Source organism: Schistocerca americana, chromosome 5 (assembly GCF_021461395.2).
Source record: "Schistocerca americana isolate TAMUIC-IGC-003095 chromosome 5, iqSchAmer2.1, whole genome shotgun sequence".
NCBI lineage: Eukaryota > Metazoa > Arthropoda > Insecta > Orthoptera > Acrididae > Schistocerca > Schistocerca americana.
The window spans coordinates 450373726-450398595 of record NC_060123.1 but is presented as its reverse complement, the minus strand read 5'-3'; the positions used below and the strand labels follow the sequence as shown (position 1 = coordinate 450398595).

Genomic DNA, 24870 nt, shown 5'->3' with positions numbered 1-24870 from the left:
TTAATTTCTATATTTGGTTCACATACATTCTCCAAATATCCACAAATATCAAGAATGATTGTACTGGAATGTTCTGTATCTGTATATATACTGTATGTGTTCTGGCCGGAGGCAGTTCGCTCCACGCTCTTTTATGTGCAAGTGCTGAATAAACCTTCGTTACGTGAAGTTAGTGTTCGTCATTCATCCAATTACACCTTTGTCCATGTGACATTTTTCTGGTGGAGGCCCTGGGTATTGGAACTTGTGCTAGCGCACATTATCGACGACACAGTGGCTCCCATTAGGCCACGACAAAGCTGCCATTTACATGGCAAGAAACCCAAGTTCAAGCCGTATTCAACAGATCGCAGTCTGTCAGAGACAAGATGGAGAGGACGTTACGATGACAGCAACTGTGTGCCACCACATGAGACATCCTTCTGGGTTCTCTGGTGACGATGGCCAAGATCCAAACAAGTGGCTGAAGGTATATGAGCGTTTAGCCAGATTTAACAAGTGGGATGACACCGTGTGTTTGGCTAATGTATTTTTCTCCTTGGAGGGCACTGCCAAGCAATGGTATGAGAACAATGAGGAGAAGTTCACAAGCTGGGAAGTATTCTAGGCAGAACTGCGCAAGTATTTTGGTGACACACGATGACAGAAGTGCAAGGCTGAAGATAAATTAAAGTGCAGGGCACAGCATCCAGGAGAAACTACAGCATTCTACATTCAAGATGTCTTGGAGCTGTATAAAATAGTGGATCCTAGAATGAAGGAGCAAAATAAGGTTGCACACATCTCATGAAGGGTGTTGCTGAGGACATGTATCAAACCCTGAAGCAGGTTTTGACAGCAGACAACTTCATAAAATGGTGCCAGTAGATTGACACAATGCATTAAAAAAGAATTACACGCAAGAAGTTTGAATGGCTTCCAAATGTCACATCAATGTCTGTGATGGAGAAAGCAATTGATTTCACAAGTGTTCTTCATCAGATAGTGAGGGAGGATGTTCAGAAGGCACTTGGATTGCATGTCAGACAAAAAACCGAGATGCTTCAAGAGGTCATAAGGGAGGAAGTGGAACAGACATTGAACCCAATCTCTAGTCCTTCGTTTCTCTTTACAAAGGTGAAAAAGTCGAGACCCAGGTGGAGTTACATTCATACAATGCCGCATGAGTAACCTGTTTGGGCACCAAGAAAGACTGATGTCTGGAGGACCCTGGATAACCAACCAGTATGTTTCCACTGCAGACGACCGGGACATGTGGTGCACTGTTGTCGAGAAAGGCGGCAGATATTTGATGATGCTCACACCAGAAGACAGCAGACCAATCTTAGCCGACGTCAACTCCGGAACGATAAAGACGAACGAGAAGATGTGGGTGCAGGACAACATAGGTCACTATCGCCACAAGGATAGGATGCTCCCCAAGACACCGATCAAGGTCTCCATTGCTGTTCCGATCACCTACCGCCACAACTTGGAAAACTAAAGGGTCCGACCTTCCTGGGAGGTAAGGGTGAGGCCACCAAAGAAAAAAATCCTTCACTGTCGATCACTTAAAAAGTGATAGGAAACTACTTCGATATCTTCATGGATGGCTGACCAGCCCAAGCTCTTGTGGGCTCTGGAGCATCATATTCAGTTACTCAGTCATTTCGGAGAACTACCGTTGCCAGTTGCAGATAACCATATTCGTCGACGGCAAAACATCTCTGCTGAAGGTGGCTAATGGGAAATATGTAGGACCTACAGGAAGATGTACCATTCATGTGGGTACAAGTGGCCATACACAGCCCTTAGAATTCGTCGTCTTACAAGGGTGTAGTCATGACGTCATTTTCGGATGGGACTTTTTGAAGACTTCTCAGGCAATTATAGAATGTGGTCACTCGAAAATTATGCTAGACGAGATGAGATACTGTGAACAGGAAGATGCGCGTCTGACTGTGTGAAGACTGTGTGTGCTGCACGAAGTAATCATTCATGCAGTCAGTGCTAGAAAAGTAAATGTCATGCCATGGGTCAACCCATGGATCTTGTAGTGGAATGTAAGAGAAGCATACCACTGAAGAATAACTTGGCCATCCCAGCCTCTGTTGACTCGTTTAAGAATGGATTTGCTGAAATGTGGATAATTAACTGTTGGCGAGAACCGCAGATCCTTCCAAGACGCACGTGCGTAGCAAATGCTGAGCCGTTAATTGAAGAACAGTTGAACGTCATTGAAACCTCCCATGCTCTGTGTGTGAAATTAGCGCTGCTACTACTACAAGGCAAGATCTTCTAGCTCGACTATCACCTGATCTCACTAAGGAACAGCAGAAGAAACTACTTGCCTTTCTTCAAGAGTTCTCTGAATGCTTCAATCCACAGGTGAAGAGCAAATTAGACAAATCAATGGTGAAGCACTGGATTAGCACTGGAGACCATCAACCAATAAGCCAGAGAGCATACCGTGTGTCAGCAATGGAACGTCGAATAATTCGCAACGAGGTAGAGAAAATGATGAAGAATGACATCATTCAGACTTCGCGGAGCCCATGATCATCACCAGTGGTCCTCGTCAGGAAGAAGGATGACAGTTGGCGTTTTTGTGTTGATTACAGGAAGCTTAATAAGATAACTAAAAAGGACGTTTACCCTCTTCCACAAATTGAAGATACACTAGATTTTCTGAAGGGAGCTAAGTTTTTCTCAACCATGGATATGTACTCGGGATACTGGCAAATCGAAGTAGATAAGGCTGATCGTGAGAAAACTGCATTCATCACCCCTGACGACCTGTATGAGTTTAAGGTAATGCCATATGGTTTGTGTAATGCACTAGGAACTTTTGAACGGATGATGGATAATCTTCTACGACACCTGAAGTGGATGATGTGTGTTTGTTATTCAGATGACATTATAGTGTTATCAGAGACATTTGATGAACACGTAAATAGACTGAGGGCCGTTCTTAAGTATCTCCAACAAGGCGGACTGAAACTTAATCCAAGAAAGTGTCTCTTTGGAGCAAAAGAAATCAAAATGCTTGGACATCTTGTGTCAAACGAAGGTGTGCAGCCAGACCCAGAAAAGGTGAGGTCTATAATGGAATTTCCTATTCCTAAAAGTATTAGAGACATGAGAAGCTTTGTCGGATGATGTTCTTATTACCGTCTTTTTAGCAAACACTTTTGTATCAAAGCCAGGCCACTCCAAGAGTTGTTGAAGGCTGATGCTAAATTTATCTGGGGTGGTGCTCAACAAGATTCTTTTGATGTGCTGCAAGAAGCTCTGACAACTGACCCTGTACTTGGTCTGTATGATGAGAGAGCACCTACAGAACTACACACAGATACCAGTGAGTATGGGATCGGTGTTTTTCTGGTGCAAATATCAGATGGAAAGAGAAGGACACTTACAAAAGCCGAGAGAAACTACTCAGCTACAGAAAGAGAATGTCTTGCTGTGATCTGGGCCATGTGCAAATTTCAGCAGTATCTCTATGGAAGGCCATTCACAGTTGTTACAGACCATCATTCACTTTGTTGGTTGACAGGTCTTAAGGCTCCAACAGGACGACTTGCCAGCTGGGTGCTACGTCTTGAAGCGTATGACATTACCATAGTGTACAAAAGTGGAAGAAAACACCAAGCTGCCAACTGTGTCTCAAGAAACCCTGTGCAAGTCCATCAAGACTTTGATGAAGATAGTGATAGTCTCGCTGCACTCCAGGATCTCTCTGCTGAACAGAAGAAGGACGCCAAGATATCTCAAATTATGCTTGCCTTAAATCGGTCAGAGGATGTGAAAGGACAATTTAAGGTATTTAATGGATTACTTTGCAAGAAAAACTTTGATCCGTTTGGAAAGAGGTGGCTACTAGTGATTCCTAAACACATGCGCTTAGATGTTCTACAGAAATTCCTTGACGCACCTGGGGCCGGACATTTAGGATTTATTAAGATCTATGATAGAATTCGCAAGAGATTTTTCTGGCCATGTTTATTTAGGCGTGTCTGTCACTTTGTGTTGCACTGTTGAGAGTGCCAGAGGAGAAAGGCAGTTCTTCCGAAACCACCTGGCCGACTCATACCAATTCCACCAGCCGAAACGCCTTTCCAGCGTGTTGAGATTACCCTCCTCAGGCGATTTCCGACGTCTGCTAGTGTCAATAGAGGGAGTATTGTTTGCACTGATTATCTCACATGCTATGCCATTACAAAAGCCATGAAAACAGCGGAAGCATGCGAGGTAGCCAAATTCATCGTGGAAGACATTGTATTAAAATACGGTTGTTAATTACATATTGAGGGAAAGTTTTTCAATTAAATCTTGTGACAGAGATAAACTGTCAGTGCAACATTACTCATCACATGACTACTGCCTACCATCCACAAACTAACGAGCTTACTGAACGCCTTAATAAGACCTTGGCCGACATGCTATCAGTGTTCGTCATTGTTGAGCAGAGCAACTGTGGTGAGGTGTTACCTTTCATGACATTGCCTACAACACTGCCAAACAAGACACCACCAGGATTTACGCCATTTTTCGTGGTGCATGGGTGTGAGGCGACGGCGTCGATGGACACTGTGTTTCCATTACATCCTGATGACATGGACGACGACTACATCGGCCAGGTGTTAACGAGAGCTGAGGAAGCTCAGCAGTTAGCTCGACTCCGCACACTGCAGGCTCAAGAAAACAATCGCCAATGGTATGACGCGAGCCACCGCCCTATTGTCTACCAGACTGGTGACCTCGTCTGGATCTTCGATCCTGTTTGGAAGGTTGGTCTCTCTGAGAAGCTCCTCAGACGCTACTTTGGACCTTATAAGATTGTAAGACAGTTGCCTGATTTTACTTACGAAGTTGAAGATTTTGACCCCGACGCAAGAAGATGAAAGATCAGAGATACGGTCCACGTCGTTCGAATAAAGCCCTACAAGGATCCTGCGACCCAGGGTAAATTCGAAGCTCCAGCGGCAGACAACAAGTGGAAACTGACGAAGAGCGTAGTGGCAAAAAAAGTTCTAAGATCACTACCAGGGCGAGCATCAGTCATTGGGAGTCAGAGTATGCTGGACTGATGACTCGTTGCCGGACAAGGAGGATGTAACACCAAGACGCTGTTCTCTTAAGGAGGGAGCAGTGTCACAGAAGAAGCTGAGTAGTACTGTGGTGTAGTGGATGTGATACTAAGCTGTTGCATGGAGGGTTATGAGTTCAAAACTCACCTGGACTGTACAATTTTAATTTCTGTATTCAGTTCAAGTACATTCTACAAGTATTCACAAGTGTCAAGAATCATTGTACAGGAATGTCTGTATACTGTATGTGTTCTGGCCGGAGGCAGTTCGTTCTGCACTCTTCTATGTGCAAGTGCTGAATAAACCTTCGTTAAGTGAAGGTAGTGTTCGTCGTTCATCTAATTACACCTTCGTCTACGTGACAATATTGTAGACATCCTGGCTACAGATGGACCCAATCTTTTCAAGACTGTCACCAGTGAGGGAGGGATTAGTGACCACATGCTATTACAGGAACAATGTTCATCAAGAAAGCTAGGAACATTTGGTCAAAGTGATAATCAATAACAACTTACTTGAAGGAGACACTGACAACATTTAGCTCAGGTCCAATAATTGCGGAACAATTGCAATTAAAGCTGAAAGACAGTGTAAACCGTGGTCTAAGTAAATGTGTACCAAATGAAATTATAAACAGTGACAAAGACTTACTTGGGTGTAATGATACCATTCATAGGGTGTTGCAGAAACAGAGACTGCTACAGTCATGCTTCGAAAGAGATTGCTGGGAAACATAAAAAAAAACTTAACAGCAGCTCATGCATCCATAAGAAGAGCTATCTCTGAAGACTACAATAATTTTCACAGTTATATCTTGGGGAAAGATGTTTCAGAAAACCACAGAAAGTTGTGCTCATACATTAAGTCATTAGATGAATCCAAACTTTCCTGTCAGTCTCATGTGGATCTGTCTGGCATTGAAGCTGCAGACAGCAGACGAAAAGCTGAAATATTTAATTCACTAAGTTGCAGACAGGAACAATTAAGACACTTACACGTAAGCTTTTAGCCACAGCCTTCGTCAGATATGGAGAAATGCTCACAAGCAAGCACACCTCATGCACACATGACCACCAACTCTGACAGCTCGGGCCAGGATGCCGAAATTGGTGGTCGTGTGGGCATGAAGCGTGCTTGCTTGTATGTATAAATTGTGTGTGTTTCTCCTTTTCCAACAAGGGCTCTGGCCAAAAGCTTATATGTGAATGTCTTTTAGCAGCGCCTGTATATAGTAAGTAGCAACCTATCTTTTCCTACATTGTTTATATTTCTACCAGGAGTTTCTGTTGTGTAAAATATTTAATTCTTCATTTAAAATGGTATTTATGCATGAGGATACTACCATATCAATTTCTAACCACCACAAAGACTCCACAATGAGAGACATTGAAATTTGTAGTCCTCTTCAATATTGAAACACAATTAAAAACAATGCACCAATCTCTGACAGTATTCCAGTTAGTTTATACATTGAATGTGCTGCAGAATTAGCCTGTTTCCTACCTCAAATTGATTGGGAATTTCTCGTGCAGCAAATTGCCCCCTTGTGGTGAAAAGCCACAGGTCACTCTTGTTTACAAAAATATTAAGTAATTAGATACATGATCTGTAGCGTATTTAAACTTAAACATTATGATGTTCCTTGAGGGAAAGAACTTCTCTCAAGGAACCAGAACAGAATTAGTAAAGGAAACGACTTGTTTGAAATACAGGGCAGGCTCTGTAGCGGTCATTAAAGTGAAGCAAATTGTGTGGGGCAGCATGTTCACCCAATGGGTGGTCCACCTGTCTCTTGGCAACAGTTTGGCAGTGGCCATTTGTGCGGACATAGGGCTTGTTAGTAGTCACACTCATGTAGAATGTGGCACAGTTGTTGCAGCTAAGTTTGTAGATTTTGTGGATTGTAGTCTTGTGTTGATTGTAGTCTTGTATGGAAGTGAGATGGGTTAATAAGCATTTCAGACAGGAAGAGTAAAGATGCTTTTGAGATGTTGTACTATAGAAGAATGCTGAACTTTGGATGGGTAAATGAAATAAAAAAGAAAAAGAAATTTATGGCACAACTTGACTAAAAGAAAGGACCTGTTGATTGAGGAATCAAAGAATTGTCAATTTCGTTATGAAACAAAATTTTGTGGCTAGAAATTGCATTGTATTTTATTGTAGAAAGAGACTAAGACTAGAATACAGCAAGCAGATTCAAAAGACTGTAGGTTGCGAGAGTTAAGCGGAGCGGAGATTGTGCAGGATGAACTAGCATGGATCTCTACATCAAACCAGGAATTAAGACTACAACAGCATAGTTTAGTATGCATCATTTTGATATATCTGATTCTTTGTATCTCAGAGTCACACAGACAATATAATGTAGCTCCTTTATTTCACTAAAGTAATAACTACGTTATTTTTCTGTACATTAATTACACTAGATGTAAAATTATGCAGAATACTTAATATTCTCATTGTCCATGTGTGAGTGTACCTTCTTCCATACAGTGGATTACAAGCTCGCTAGGTAAATGGATGTCTGTTTCCTGCTTTGTGGTTATATAAGAACCTCCAAAGCAAATGAGTAATAACTACATGAATGGTGCATGTTTTTGTGAACAGGCAACATTGAATGGGTTAAATGAACAGATGAACTTTAGATAACTGATGTTAGTAAGTGACCGAGAGAACAGAACTGGCATTGTCATGTAGTTGTTGGCAGTTACTAGTTCACAGTAATTAAATGATGCATTACATTTCTAATACAATTCAGAAGAGGAAAACTGCAAACCACCACCAACAACGCACTGTGATAACTAATAGTCATGTAAACTTTATCAGTTCACCATCGCCAAAGATATTGACTTAACTTGGACTCTTGTGAGTGATTGCTAAGGAGGTGGCAAAACATGTTCATCAAAACACTGTATTTGGATAGTGTTTCCACGGTTTCACTCTTGTGTATGACGTGAATACAAATATTTGACACATGTGAATTTGATAATTAGCATCTTATTGCCTTAGTAGTACTTACATGATATACTTGTAGACTATTGCTTAGTGTACTGTACTCTTTTCTGTGTGTTGTTTTCAAATTTATGGGATTGTTATAAATTTTTAATTACTTGGAACTGCATGGGTTGAAATATTTCTTATTTGAACTCTACATGAAATAAGAAAGAAGCACCCCGAGGATGGGTCCAATTTAAAGATGAATAATTACAGTATGGTTGTGCATTACTATGGACTGTATGAGTGAGTGTAGTGGTTGAAAAGGCAAATGTGACAGTGGTAATAGTGGCTGTCATATGATTAAAAAAGGGAAGAAGATTGCTTTTATTTGCAGTTTTCCGGTGAGAAAGGGGTGTGGGGTCATCAGCTTACTTTTTTTCCTCGATCCCGCCACGATTTCGTCGATTGTGCCAACCTGTTCACCTCACAATAGCACTAACATTCAATATCCTAGTTGTTTGTTGTATATGTTCCAATCTCTTGTCTTCACCTACAATTTCTCCCCTTCACAGTTCCCTCTGTTACCCTGGAAGGTACTTCCTGATGTCTTGACATACTGCTTATCATCCTATCCGTTCTTATGAATATTGTTTGCCAGATATTCATTTCTTCTTCCACATAACTTTCGGCGTCTTTCAGTAACACCACATCTCAGTTAGATTCTCTACTTTTCCAGTTTTCTTACAGTCCATAATTTCCTTCCATGCAATACATCCACACTCAAGACATACAATCTCTAAAATTTCTTTTCCAAGTTAAGGTCAAGGTTTGGTACCTGTAAGCTTCTTTTAATGAGAAATGCTCTCTTTTCCTGTTCTAGCCTATGTCTAATATCCTCTGTTCTTCAACTGTTGTTTTGCTTCCAAAGTAGCAGAATTCCTTCGGTTCGTTTACTACATGGTCCCCAGTTTCGATATTAAGTTTCCCACTAGATTTAGATTTTCTGTGGTTTTGCTAAACCACGTAAGGAAAATTCAGGATGGTTCCTTTTAAAAAAAAGCTGTATCCAGTGCCCCATCTCCAATGACTGAGGTATTAAACTCAAATCTTTCTTTCTTTCTTTATTCCTTCCTTCACACTGGAACTTATACTTCACTGAAAATGAACTGAATGTCAATGGATTATAGGATTGTATACTATTTGTATTTGTATCATATTAGTCATTCATTTATAATTTTGTGCCTTATGTGACTAACACCTGTATTCTTATGTGCACATCAAGAGTTGTTGTAACCTACGGCCGCGCGGGATTAGTCGAACTGTCTAAGGTACTGCAGTCATGGACTGTGCGGCTGGTCCCGGCGGAGGTTCGAGTCCTCCCTCGAGCATGGGTGTGTGTTTTTGTCCTTAGGCTAATTTAGGTTAAGTAGTGCGTAAGCTTAGGGACTGATGACTTTAGCAGTTAAGTCCCATAAGATTTCACGTACATCTGAACTTTTTTTCCTTTTGTAACTTATGAAGTGTGTTTCTGCCGCAGGTGGAGCGGTCTCTAGCGTCTGGCCTTCGTCCGGGAACTGTCGTGGAAGTACCAGACCGAAGTGGAGGTGGATACTGGCCTTGCTCATTGACCTTAGCCTGTGGCCCCCTCCTTCGCGTTCGACCTCTGGGTCTCGGTCCTCAAAATACTGCACTGCAATTCTGGTGCGATCCAGATAAAGTAAGGGTCCACCCGCCGGGATGGGGTGCTGCAAATGGTTTGCAATTGCTGCCTCCACCAGAACTGCTCTCGGCAGCAGGAGACGATGCAGATGTCGGGGCCCTGCAAAGAGCAGCAGCTGAGGAAGCACAGCAGGCTGCTGCAGCTGTTACACCTGTCACTGAAGAGCTGCTAGCTGGGGTCAGTTCATAGCACTGTTTTGTTTAGCCACTGTTTCCGACTTTCAACCATGCAGAGTTACTAAAATTCTCTGTCTAAAATATTACAATTACTTCATTCAGTTAAATTCAGCTTGTTGAAAAATAATCATTTCAATAAAATTTTTATTATGTTGTTCTCTTCAACTTATTTGCTGTACACATATTAAGTTTGTACTCTATTATATTTGAAAACTGGTACAGTGTTCCAGAAACTATTGGATGTTGTTTGTAATTGAGACAGTGAGGCATTAATATGTAAATGTTTTCCTTAGATAGCCTTTCGTATCAAATTACCCGTAAAAATGTGGGAATGCAGTCACTCGCTTGCAGCTATTTCATGTGTTGCACACACGGTTAACAACAAAAAATATCCCAATATATATCTCTCTCTCTCTCTCTCTCTCTCTCTCTCTCTCTCTCTCTCTCTCTGTTTGTGTGTGTGTGTGTGTGTGTGTGTGCGTGTCCCAAAAAATTTATGGAGCCAACTGTGTGTATACACCATGTCTCATTGAGTTGCAGGTGAGTGTCTGTCTTTCCTCAGTTTTGTTTATTGTTTCCCACTTAGAATTTATACAGAAATTTCTGATACATATTTCAACATTCACATGAGTCTTTCTATCTTGAACTGCTGAAGCAGTTGCACCTGCATGTTGTGAGAAATTGTTTCAGTGGTAGCTCACGGTGAAATTTGTGGAGGATTATAATTTTTTGTTGTACCCTAAGAAGGAAACATTGGAAATAAACGTTCTATGCCACCAAAGGTATTCATTTTACAAACTTGACAAGGTAAGTAAGGAAAAGATGGTGTGGCAAACAAATGTTTACCGATCTTTCTATGTCTGTTGTAATTATCCACTAATAAAGAGCCAGCCATATTACTAATATGGATCTTTACAGTTATCACTTTCAAGCTGTTCTGTAAAAATGTCTTGAGCATTCCGGCTTACCCCATCGTGCGCTGACCTTTACTGCACTGTCTTTTGTCACCATGCAGCAGCACTACTGTAATATTGCTTATTCTTTATGTTTTGCTGTCTCTAATTTGGAACCACTAGTAACATTACTGATCTTAGTACCTTGTAAGATGCCTATTTTCTTGTTCATTTGATGTTCAAGTAGATGCTTAGAACAGTTTTAAAGAATTAAGACAATACTGGTGATAAGGATTCAATCAACACGTATTTATTTCCACAAACACCCTCTGATGATAAGACCGCTCTTACCAAGATCCACAACTTCTGCTAGGTAGCACTTGGTAATTAAGATATTTTGATTAACTATTTACGACATGTTCTTCAAATGGCATTAATATTGGTTGTGCTTTCAGGAAAATATTTTTAGATGCACACTTTTCTCCCCATTTTCTGGTAAAATCCATTGGGAATATAAGACATTTCATTAACTAACATATTTTCTCAATAATTGTATACATTTTTGAATATAGAAAATTAGGGCTGCATGATAATAGCACTGTATGTACAAGAGGCTTTGGTTCTAAAATTCCAATGACGGTTATGATTTTAAATTAAAACATGTCTTAAATTACAAAATCTTGAAAGAAAAAGATAGTCCTTACACAGAGAAAAAGGACTTTCAAATGGTGTATTTCAATGCTAAAGTGAACACAAGTAACTTTTCTTTGTAACAGGTACACATTAACAAAGTTAAAGTGTTGTGTTGTGTTAGTACCATACATTAACGGATCATGGAATTATGGCATCTTCCTAATCTCACTTGGAGGCTCAACTCTCCGTAGTGAACAACATTAATCTTATATGCAGTTATATACTAATGTTGGTAGTTGTCTTGCAGTGTGGCCAGCAATATTGCATGTTGTGCATCTCTCTATGTCAGTTTCAGTATGCCAAACATATTGAGTTTCTAGTCGTATGTTTGATAATGTCTCCGCAGTACTTCAGATATTCAAGTTTCTCTGTACTGACACTGGTATTCATGTGTTTTCTGGGCAGTTCTTCCGCAGTTCCTGTGTATACAGGTCATTAGGATAGTGTCAGCTTTTTCTCTGAGTTCTGTTTTTGCCGAGTTGGTCTTAGGACAGTAGTGTTGTTCTTTGACAGAAGTACTGTTCCAGATGAACTGCTAATCCAAAAACATCCTAAATCCTATCACATTGTGATACAGTTATGTTGAATTCACCATTCTTTAAAAGTCTTGATTGTAGTAAGTATTTTATTGACATCCGATTGATTGCTTCTCACTGAAAGATCTGTGCTCTTTTTACATAAATTTTCATGTATTAAATGTTGCTTCTGATGTAACATAACTCATGCTTTAGGCTAAAATGTAAAATCACTTGAAATTATTTGTATCTTATCATAATAATCATTTTACTTGTATTTACACTTTCTGTTGTCATCCTGGGAAACAGATTTTTGCCTTTGTGTGTGTGTGTGTGTGTGTGTCTATATATGTGTGGATATATGATAGATCTTGTGAGGAATATCTTTCATGAAAAATCCCACCAAGCCTGATATGAGAGTACTACCCCACTTGTTTTTAACACCTTTTAAAAATGACCTTTTTGCAGTAATTGAACTATTTCAATTCAGATAACAGGTTTCCCATAAAAGATCATGTTTTGTTTAATATGAATTAATTAAAATGTAAAGAAGAATAGGTCAGTTACTTTCAAAAGGCATTGCCTTGACAAGATGTGATTTCCAGTTCATATTCTTCAGATCAAATACACTCATTTAATATTCATAATAAGAATATCCTATTCTATTTTTTGGCTCTTTTTTTTTATTCCGATTTTGGCCGTCTAGGGACCGCGTTAAACAACTATTTTTCAATGTACATTTATCCTATTGCGCTCCTCCTCTTTTCTCTTCTGCCAATATGTCTTCATCCTCTCTCTGTGCTGCTCCCTTCGGTCTTCTGTCCACACTGTTCCTCCAGTTCTTCTCTTCTTCACTTCAAATCCTTCAAAATGTTGAATTTCGTCTCTCATTAAGTCTCTGTTGGTTATATCATCTTCTCCTATACCCATCTCCTCTAAGTCCGCTTTGACTTCTTTGAACCAGGTAATTTGGGTTCTGGGGTTCTTGTCAAAAAACATGAATATTTTCTTTGTCAGCCTTTCATCATTCATTCTTTTCAAATGGGCGTAAAAGCTTACTCTTCTCTTCCTCATAGTATCTCCCACTTTCTCAATTTTGTCATACACTTCTCTATTACTTCTAAGCTTCCAAGTCCCATTCTCAAACCTCGGCCCAAGTACTCTTCTAATGATTTTTCGCTCCTTTTTTGCTATAGCTTCCATTTCCTTGTTAGTGTTCATTGCTAAACATTCAGATGCATACAGACACTCTGGCTTAATCACAGTGTTGTAGTGCCTTATTTTTGCGTTAATTGATACTGACTTCTTGTTGTACACATTCTTTGTTAGCTGGAATGCCATTTCCATTTTTCTTGTTCTTGTTTTATTTCCTTCTTTATCTGAAGCATTGGGCTGGATGATTTCCCCTAAATATTTGAAATTAGAAACCTTCTTTATCTGGCCATACTTTGTAATCATATTGTTCGGTGCCTCTTTTACATTGGTTAGGTACTCTGTCTTTTCAAAGGAGATTTTCAGTCTTGCTTTTTCTGCTGTTTCATTCAGAATATTGATCTGTTTGACTGCTTCTTCCAAACTTCCTGCCAGAATCGCTAAGTCATCAGCAAAAGCTCTTTTATTGTAAATATTATATATTTTTACCATTCTTCGTAATGTCAACCCAATTCAGTCAACATATTAGAGATGAAGAGCATGCGTGTAGAACTTGCACTCTGTGAAGGACTCACCTTATAATAGTGATGTTACATCTTACTACATCAGAAGAAGCCTTGTCAGCTGAGGGGAGGTGTGTGGCACAGACAGCTCCGAGAGAATATTGATACACAATGTATTCGTATGTGTTGCATCAGTATTTTCTTCTGAAGTAATTGTATTGTGGCAGCACTGATGTCAGCCATATTGAAATTTGAACAAGTGTGTGTATGTGCCATTCATATATTTTTATTGAACAAACATTACATTAACTTTTCTTTTTATTCATTGGTAATGTAGCATTAAAATAACCACATACATAAAGAGGAGCCATAAACTGGTACCTGTCGACAAAATCGGCATATTCAAAAAGATCGATGAGAGTTTGGGAATCGATAAATTTATATTCATGAGGTGTCGTTTACTAGTCGGCAACAAACATAATGGAGACTTCAGTATCTGGCAAGTACAAGCTCAGATTAACTGCACGGTGTTACTAACTGAATAATCACATTAGGCCTTGCCTATCAAACAGCAATAAATATGTTCCAGCTCTGCTATCTACTGACAATGTTCCTCTGCCAATTCACGTAACCAGATGATGAAGTTTACAGGTTTATAACATGTTCTTAATTGAAGAGGTTATTTCCAAAGTGTGATTTGCAATATTTGTGTATGATAAGATATGTTATACTATCAGGTATCATGTTAACACATTGTTATATTCCTAAGTGTCTTATATACTGTGTTGAAATGGTAGGAAAATTGTGTTTATTTCCAAAGCATCTTATATCACTTTGGAACAAATGGTGCCTGTCGTCTGGGTTCCGAGGCCATACTAGGGTCATTCCAGCAACTGGCAGAGATGGTTGAGAAGACCAGCCTTGCAAATGGAGTTTCAATGACGCTCACAATTCGCAGCATTGTATCCAGAGCTGATTGTGGCCTTTGGTTCTGAGTCAAGTGGAAGAACTGAACCAGAGAATTCAAAAGTTCTATGACAAGTGACAAGGTAGGCTGTGGCTTCCTGGACTTGCGCCATTAAGATTGAGAATTGCAGGGTCTCCTTAAATGGGTCAGGTGTGCATTACGTGTCAGAAGCTGCTACTCAGGTACCTGACTGCGTGTTAAAAATTAAAAATCCAGGTAATAACAGCTGTAAGAAGTCCAGAAGTATCAGTGTAAGATTGAGAGAAATGGCTCCCATAGGTGAAAGTATTAAACTCCTGATGGTAAACTGCCGAAGCATTCACAACAAGCATTCATGAAAGTGGTGAAGCTCACGTAACACTAGGTACAGAAAGCTGATTGAAACCCAAAATTGATAGCAGTGATATTTTTGGCGAAAATTTAAGTGTGTATCAAAAGGCTAGCCAGTGAGAAATGTAGGTGTTGTTGCAGTAGACAAGAAACTCAACTCCACCAGGACAGAAATTGAAGCTGCATGTGAGTGTGTTTGGGCAAGACTCAGTATCAAAGGTGGGCATAAAATAATTGGGTCCTTCTATCACCAACCAGTGGTGTATCCAAGAGCTCAAATGGAAAACCAGTACTAAGCACAGAAGGGAAAGTAGAAAGGTGGAAGGAGTGTATAGAGGGTCTATACAAGGGTGATGTACTTGAGGGCAGTATTATGGAGATGGAAGATAGTGTAGATGAAGATGAAATTTTGGAGATATGATATTGCATGAAGAGTTTGACAGAGCACTGAAAGAACTAAGTCGAAACAAGGCCCCGGGAGTAGACAACATTCCATTAGAGCTACTGACAGCATTGGGAGAGCCAGCCATGACAAAACTCTTCCATCTGGTGAGTAAGATGCATGAGACAGGGTAAAATAACTTCAGACTTCGAGAAGAATATAATAATTCCAATCCCAAAGAAAGTTAGTGTTGACAGGTGTGAAAATTACCAAACTATCAGTTTAATAAGTCATGGCTGCTAAATACTAACATGAATTCTTTACAGACGAATGGAAAAAATGGTAGAAGCTGACCTCAGGGAAGATCAGCTTGGATTCCGTAGAAATGTTGGAACCCGTGTGGCAATACTGACCCTTCGACTTATCTTAGAAGATAGATTAAGGAAAGGCAAACCTACGTGTCTGGCATCTGTAGACTTAAAGAAAGCTGTTGAAAATGTTGACTGGAATACTCTCTTTCAAATTCTGAAGGTGGAAGGGGTCAAAAACAGGGAGCAAAAGGCTATTTACAATTTGTACGGAAACCAGACTGCAGTTACAAGAGTTGAGGGGCATGAAAGGGAAGCAGTGGTTGGGAAGGGTGAGAGACAGGGTTGTAGCCCATCCCCGATGATTCAGTCTGTATATTGAGCAGGCAATAAAGGGAAAAAACTTTGTAGAATTAAAATCTATGGAGAAGAAATAAAAACTTTGAGGTTTGCCGATGACATTGTAATTCTGTCAGAGACAGCAAAGGATCTGGAAGAGCAGTTGAATGGAATGAACAGGGTCTTGAAAAGAGGGTATAAGATGAACATCAACAAAAGCAAAATGAGGATAATGGAATGTAGTCGAATTAAATCACGTGATGCTGAGGGAATTCGATTAGGAAATGAGACACTTAAAGTAGTAAAGGAGTTTTGCCATTTGGGGGAGCAAAATAACTGATGATGTTCGAAGTAGAGAGGATATAAAATGTAGATTGGCGATGGCAAGGAAGGTGTTGCTGAAGAAGAGAAGTTTCTTAACATTGAGTATAGATTTAAGTGTCAGGAAGTCTTTTCTGAAAGTATTTGTATGGAATGTAGCCCTGTATGGAAGTGAAACATGGACGATAAATAGTTTAGACAAGAAGAGAATAGAAGCTTTTGAAATGTAATGCTACAGAAGAACATTGAAGATTAGATGGGTAGATCACGTTACTAATGAGGTACTAAATAGAATTGGGGAGAAGAGGAATTTGTGGCACAAGTTGACTAGAAGAAGGGATCGGTTGGTAGAACATGTTCTAAGGCATCAAGGGATCACCAATTTAGTATTGGAGGGCAGCGAGGAGGGTAAAAATCGTAGAGGGAGACCAAGAGATGAATACGCTAAGCAGATTCAGAAGGGTGTAGGTTGCAGTAGATATTTGGAGATGAAGAAGCTTGCACAGGATAGAGTAGCATGGAGAGCTGACTGAAGACCACAACAACAACAAGCTTTAAGTTATATGGTAATTTAGATTACGTGCCTATCGCAACCAGAAGATGGATAGTACAGTTTTAACAGAAATTCTAGATATACTTACAGCATTAGAAAACTAGATGAGGTGTCAAATAAAATGAAGCAACTTCATGAACTATCTCAAAATAATAAAAAATTCGACAATTTATCCACAAAAATAATGTTTCCAAATCAGAGGAAACCTTAGCTACTTTATACAAGAATTTCAAAACAAAAATAGTGTTTCGTGATGTGGTTAGACAAGAAATGAAAATATGGTTTAAAGTTTATGGTAAGATGACACCATCAGAGAAATCATCTGCAAGCAATTACAAAAATATAAGCAATCAAATCTCAATCAAGATAGGGTAGAAATATTAGAACTAAATAGGAAACTTAAAAATTTCTAGTGATCCAAATGCTGTAACTGGTTTTCAGAAACATCTGGAAGAAATGGTGGAGCAAAATGTGCATGAAAAATTAGATACCAACAGGGCTAACTCAAATTCTAACTCTTAATAATAAGAATGAGTTACAGAAATTATGAAAAGAATTAGAAGACACTAAACATGAACTTGGAAACAAAAAGCTGCTTGTAACATTGGATTACCTCCAGAATTATTAAAACAGTTATAAATAGGAAATAGTTAGTTGTTCTAAGCAATTTCCAAAGTTTAAACCGGAAGGAGAAGCACATCCAACATAATTCTTAAGAGTACTTTCTCAGTTTGTGCTTTAGAAATGGAATGATAATTTAAAACAATAAATTTTACACTTGAGTGTTTACTACGTGATGCAGCGGAATGGGAAACAGCTCAATTGTGGGAAGATTTTCAGGAAAAATTTAAGAGAAAAACGAGATGTGAAAAATGACTTTATAACATTGATACAATAAAAATGTCTAAGTCCTCAGGATAATCTGCCCTCTTCGTAGACTGAGCAGAGCAGCAACTACCAGGTTCCGAGTTAATTGCTTCATTTTTTTTTTCTTTAGTTTTCTATGAGGCATCTTCCTCTTTAATTATTCTATTGTCTTTCAGCTTTCTCCTGCTATCTTAGAGAGATATTGCCAACATGTAGGGTAGTTGTTAAAAAGGTACGGATATAACTCTATTTCCAATACATAAGTATAGCATAATATTCGTAAGTTGTCACAGGAAGGTCAAAATCTACAATATTAATTTAAAAATACTGAAGTACAATAAAATTAGTCATTTATTTGTACAAGCTTTATAGAAATTATCCAAATAATTTAATATACTTTTTATATGGAATACTGTATTTTTTCCTTCCATATAAACAATAGGTTGGGTTTTATTTATGTTTTATAGGGCAGATTAACTACTGGAATGATTAATATATTTTTCTAAGTACAGTAGTACTCGTCACATGTTTGGTATATTTAGAATGACCAAGTACCCACACATTTGTTAAGGTCAGCAAAACTGGCAAAGACATTAGGACTAATGATAGCAACTAAATGATGGATAATGTGTGACTACCAGATCTGTACTGGCTATCCATAGGGATGGGTAAGGATCAGTTTTCGGGGTCTGCGATGGTGAAGCTGTGATAGTCCGTTCTGTAGAGAATGCTGACCATCGTCTCCCTGCATCACAGTGAAAGACCTTAGCAGAAGGGGAACCTTGGATGGGGAGGTGGGAAAGGAATCTCTCTTTGGGGTCTACCACCTTTTTCTTCTTGATCCTAATGTACTTATACTTTCTTCTCCATTAGGAGTACCAGTTCTACCCTCCCTCTTTCCATATGCATATGGTAGTACCACTGTAACCCTTCTTTTATGCAGACAGTATAGCTGTAAAGCCATGTGAGTGCGACAAAAATGATGTAGTGACACGGACTAAAATCTTTTTTCTCATTAAGACATTCAGTTTCCTCCAGTAAGTTGAATGGTTGTACCTTGTATTAGTGACGTCATCTGAACATGGGGAAGATAGGACAGAAAGAGGTACTAGTTAAGAAATTACAAAGTGACATACTAATATAAGCTAAGTTGGTCAGAGGCACGTATATAACATAAGTAATAACAGGTTGAGAAATAGGTGTGATAAGAGAAAAGGGAGAAGTAAGAAACTTATCATATTATGTACATTTTGGGTAAGATCATTAGTCTGAGGAGAAATCTTCAATACTAGAAATGGTAAAAATTGTACAGACAGAGACTAAACATATCATTGTAAGCTTGAAGCTGGAGTGTATATAGATTTTTAGGTGGGTAGGAGGGTGAGAGGGTAGGTTTACTTAGGAAGAAGGGAACCTATAACTGAGGTCAGGTGAATCAAAAGAAGGAAGGACCTCAACCAATTTGATAGGAATTAGAGGGTAGGTTTACCATGAAAGAAGGAACCTATAATCTGTGATCAGGGGAATCCAAGAAAGGAAGGACCTGAACCTTTCTATAAAAAACAGTAAAAATAAAAAAAAGGAGCAGAAGCACTTACCTTGCGAAGGCAAAACAGCATGCTCAATGTATCTATCCAGAGACTTAGATGAGAATAAAGTGAATACAAAAACACAAAACAAGGAAAGTAATCTGAATGAAGATAGGGAAGTAGTCTCCAAAATAGTTGAAACGTGTGGACTTATCGTGACGTGATTGATTCCTTAGACTTTCCCTTCTTGAATACACGTTGAACAAGAACAATTCTGAGATTTGTAAATATGGAAAGTAAAATAAGATCAAATACCAATATGTAACTGCCCGCCTGGTTAGCCGGTCTAATGCATGGCTTTCCGGGCGGGAAGGAGTGCCTGGTCCCCGGCACGAATCCGCCCAGCGGACTTGTGTCGAGGTACGGTGAGTCAGCCAGTCTGTGGATGGTTTTTAAGCGGTTTGCCATATGCCACGGCGAATGCGGGCTGGTTCCTCTTATTCCGCCTCAGCTACACTACGTCAGTGATTGCTGCGCAAATAAGTTCTCCATGTATGCATACACCACCGTTACTCTACCGTGCAAACATAGGGGTTACACTCGTCTGGTGTGAGGCGTTCCCTGGGGGAGGGAGGGGCGGGGGGGGGGGGGGGTGTCCACCGGGGGCCGATCCACACTATAACACTGGGTTCGGTGTGGAGCAGCGGAGGGGTGAAGTGGACTGCGGTAGTCATTGTGAGATTGTGGACCACTGTGGCTGCGGCGGGGGCGGAGCCTCTCCGTTGTTTCTAGGCCCCCGGTTAACATACAATACATTATGTAACTCCTTAAGGTAAATGGCAGGGTAAATTTAGCATCTCATGGTGATTAACAAACCAAACTTTATTTTAAACAAGCAGAGTGTGAAAGTTAGAGAAAAAATATATGAAAGAGAAAGTGCCTCTTGTTCAATTAAGTTTTATCTTAAGGTAATATCTATCTTTCTGAGATACAAAGATAGAAATCTTTACATGGTCAGAAACTAAATGGCTTTTAAGCCATGGTGACTAATGTGAGACAATTGATGACAATTATATGTATCGGTGTGATGTTAAATGAAATGCATTGAATTTAAGTCACATGAGACCTCAATATAGAAGTGAAATTAATGTATGGATTGCTTATAACAGAAGCCACACAGTCTCTAGTTGCATAAGTTTTTCCACACAACACCTTTTGTCTTAGTGGGGAAATCTGTAGTGGTAATGTTACTATATAGCATAGCAATACGTCTCACTTTCTTTTTACAAGATCAGGGTGTCTGCGACCCGTGACAACCAGGAAATCCAGGAAAAACCCGGGAATTTTTTCATCCGGGAGAAAACCGGGAAAAACCCAGGGATCTTTTTGAGTTCCGGGAATTTTTCATTGTTTTAGTTTTCAGTTAAATTTTTGTGATTTTGACTGGTAATAACCAATACTCCAACAAAAAAAATTACTGTATCCCGCTTCTGCAGAATAATAATGCACCAACAAAACATGAACGAGAGGAAAAAACGAAAATAAAACTTAAGTTGCAAAGAAAATGCGCCATATACAACAACAAAACACAGTGCTCATACAAGCGTCTGCCAACAGCAAAGTGTGTCAAAGGCTTTAGGAGAACTGTGCAGTGCTTCTTAACAACAAATTGCCTCCAATGAGCGTGACATGACAGTTTTTTACATTAGATTCGTTTTAATGCAAGATCTTTTAATGTTTCACACGTATGAACATGCGGGCTTCCTGCGTCGTCGTAGCTGCGCAAGTGCAGTGACGCCTGTTATCTGGTGCTCTGTGGCAACTGCTGAAACGTACATTTCTAATAGGTCACGGAAAAATATTGCGAATATTGCTTTGAAAAGCGTTACTTTCAAAGTAAATTTCCTTTTATGTAAGATAAACTGTGTGAGAGAGTGTACGGCGAATTTCTTAAATCACAGAGTGCTTGACTCTCATTTAAAAATCAACTCTTTGGGGATGACCATATGAAGAATTTCGGGCCCAGAAGATCAGACATTTACATCGTTATTAAAAAAATTTACTAGCACATTTATGTGATGTATGACGCGCAAAAAAGATCAACAATATATGTGGAAGCTTAGCTTCTCTTGCAGCTTATTAATCTTAGAGACCAATATTATATGTGATAGCTTTTCTTTTCTTGTAGCAACAATTATACATTAATTTAAGCCATTAATTTTTCTTATTTGTGTGTTCGCGCTACTTGAGAGTGATCTAGCTATTGGCTGACTACATCACATGTCAAATGCTGTCATCAGCTGGCGAGCTCAGGTGACACGAGCTGTGACTGGCTTACAAAAGCACTTTGCAATCTCGATTTTAATGCTTCGGAAAGTAACATGCAGTGTTTGGTGGAATTCGAATTTATATCTTTGTAACACGGACATATGCAGTGTATATGTTGCTGCACATCAAAGATCTTTCCAAAACGTGTTTTTCCCCCTAAGTTTCATTTTCTAAAGTGCCGGGAAATTCTACGCCGGTGTATAAAACCATAAACCATAAAAGGATTGATAAGTGTCGAGAAAAAGTATACTGTCACTTAACATGGAAAAAGTGTATTTTCACCCGGGAGAAAGTGTATTTTCAATCGGGAAATCTGGGAAAAATCTGGGAATTATTTTTCCTTGTCCATGTAGACATCCTGTAGATAGATGAAAGATGTGTTTGTGAAAAATATTACTTTTATTAGTAGTAGCATGAAGAGCATCTACTGTGCCCAGATTTGCTGTAATTTATGTGTAGATATGAGAAAGAAAAATGCCGGCACACCGGAGAAAGTGATGACAGATGTGTAATTTGAACTGGCCACTGAGGGGTCACCCACACTTCGCAGTCATGCTTTGGGGGTGTCGTTGACTCCAGAGAAAAAAGGGGCCTGACAGTAATCGATAAACACTAAAGAAAATGCTATGCTATCTCGAGTTAAGTATGAACTTATGGTTTTGGTCAAGCATTGAAGCATCGTGTGTTAGCAAGTTGTCTGAAAAGCTTTGTTAATTACCAGTTTTTGTGAACTGAGAACTTATTTAAATTCAGAAGAATTATGAAAATGGTGTTTTGTGATTTCATACTGAGTTGTTTAAACATAGAATCTCTCTTACATGGCACTGCTTAGCAGGAACACAACATCAAGAGAAAACAAGACACCGACCAGGAAATTCAGAAAAGAAGGCAAATATTATTACAGGGAACGAATAAAGACTTGGCATCTCGCGATATATTGATCACTTAAAACCAACCTACAACAGGAAAAACACCTCACAAGTTTAGAGAGAACCTCAGTTCACTTGCACCTAAGTTCCCCGATCATACTGTAATTGTCAGTGGAGACTTTAATCATCCAACAATTAATTAGGAAAATTACAGTTTTGTTAATGGTGGGCATGATAAAAACATCCTGTGGAATATTACTAAATGCCTTCAATGGAAACTACCTAGAACACACAGTTAGGAATCCCACTCGTGATGGAAATATATTGGATCTAATGGCAACAAATAGACGTGACCCCATTTGAGGATGTCCACATCGAAACTGGTGCCAGTGACCATGACACAGTGATGGCAACATTGATTACCAAAGTACAACGGACAGTTAAACCAATCAGAAAGATATAAATGTTCAGTAAACTAGATAAAAAATGAGTAGTGTCATATTTCAATCAGGATCTGGAAACTTTCAGGTCCTGGTAGGAGCATGTAGAGGAACTGTGGCTCATATTTAAAGGAATAGTTGACCATGCATTGGATCGATATGTACTCAGTTGAACAGTTCATAATGGGAAGGAACCTCCATGGTATACTGGCATTGTAAAGAAACTTCTCTAAAGAAACAGAGATTACTTCATAATAGGTTTAAAACAAAGCCTAGTGCTATAGACAGAGAATTCTGGTGGTATGTAAAGGCTGTTAGTGGCACCAAAGTAAGTGTCCAATCCCAAGTGAATGAGACAGTACCTGAAATTGAGGGTAGCAGAGCAAAAGTTGAAATGCTTAATTCAGTGAAACCCCAGGAGAATTGCCCCAATTTAAACCTTGTACCACTGAAGAGGTGAATGAAATAAGTATTAGTGTCAGTGGTGTTGTGAAACAGCTGAAATCATTAAAATTGAACAAAGCTCCAGGGCCCGACGGATTCCTTGTCAGATTCTATATTGAATTTGCAGTTGAGTTAGCCCCTCTTCCAACTATAGTCTATCATAGATCCCTCGAACATAAAACTGTGCACAGTTCTTGGGGAAAAACACAGGTAAGAAGGGTAGTAGAAGTGATCAGCAAGACTGTTGTCCAGTATCCTTGATACTGATTTGTTGTAGAATCTTAGCTCATATTCTGAGCTCAAACATAATGAGGTATCTTGAATAGAATGACATCCTCGATGCTAGCCACCATGAATTTTGAAAACATCAGTCATGTGAAACCTAACTCGTGATTTTCTCACGTGACATACTGAAAGCTCTGGACCAAGGCAGTCTGATAGATGCAGTATTTCTTGATTTCCACAAAACATTTGACTCAGTACCAAACCTGCGCAATTGTAAAATGTACTATCATATCAGGTATCAAGTGAAATTTGTGACTGGATTGAGGACTTTTTGGTAGGGAGGATGCAGCATGTTACCTCAGATAGAGAATCAGCCTCAGGTGTAGAAGTAACTTCAGATGTGCCCCAGGGAAGTGTGTTGGGACCGTTGCCATTCATGTTGCATGTTAATGACCTTGCACACAATATTAATAGTATCTTCAGACTTTCAGTAGATGATGCAGCTCTCTATAATGAAGTACTACCTGAAAGAAACTGCATAAATATTGAGTCATATCTTGATAAGATTTCAAAGTGGTACAAAGACTGGCAACTTGCTTTAAACATCCAGAAATGCAAAATTGTGCCCTTTACAAAATGAATAGTGTCCTATTCAAAGTTAGTGTCCAGTCCCTAGTGAATGAGACAGTACCTGAAATTGTGGGTAGCAGAGCAAAAGTTGAAATGCTCAATTCAGTTTTTTAGATAGGATCGGCAAACTCATACAAACACCAGGCGGAAACACTTTGTAGAGATATGAAATGGAATTATCACATAGGCTCTGTCATGGTTAAAGCAGGTGGTGGATTTTGGTTTATTGGTAGATTACTGGGGAAGTGCAATCAGTGTACAAAGGAGACTGCTTACATATTTCTTATGTGTCTGGTTTTAGAATATTTCTCAAGTGTGTGGAACCCTTACCAGATAGAACTAACATTGAACATATGCAGAGAAGGTGTGCACAAATGACAGATTTGTTTGATTCATGGGAGAGTGTCACAGAGTTATTGAAGGAACTGAACCGGCAGACTCTTTAAAAGAGACATAAACTATCACAAGAAAGTCTGTTGACAAAGTTTCAAGAACCGGCTTTAAATGATGATTCTAGGAATATATTACATCCCTTATGTGCCGCTCACATAGGGATCATGGGGATAAGATTAGAATAATTACAGGACACACAGAGACATTCAAAAAATCGTTCTTCCCACTCCAAACATGAATGGAATGGAAAGAAACCCTAATAACTGGTACAGTGGTATGTACCC

General features: G+C 39.3%; 1 protein-coding gene across 1 annotated transcript in view; it reads left to right on the top strand.

Moving 5' to 3' along the window:
* The window catches only part of LOC124615683 (scm-like with four MBT domains protein 1), a 182230-nt gene that overhangs the window by 28400 nt on the left and 128960 nt on the right, over window positions 1-24870 (top strand). The window contains exon 3 of the mRNA XM_047143713.1: window positions 9547-9906. Coding sequence (XP_046999669.1) covers window positions 9547-9906 — 360 coding nt within the window. The remainder of the gene's footprint in view (window positions 1-9546; window positions 9907-24870) is intronic.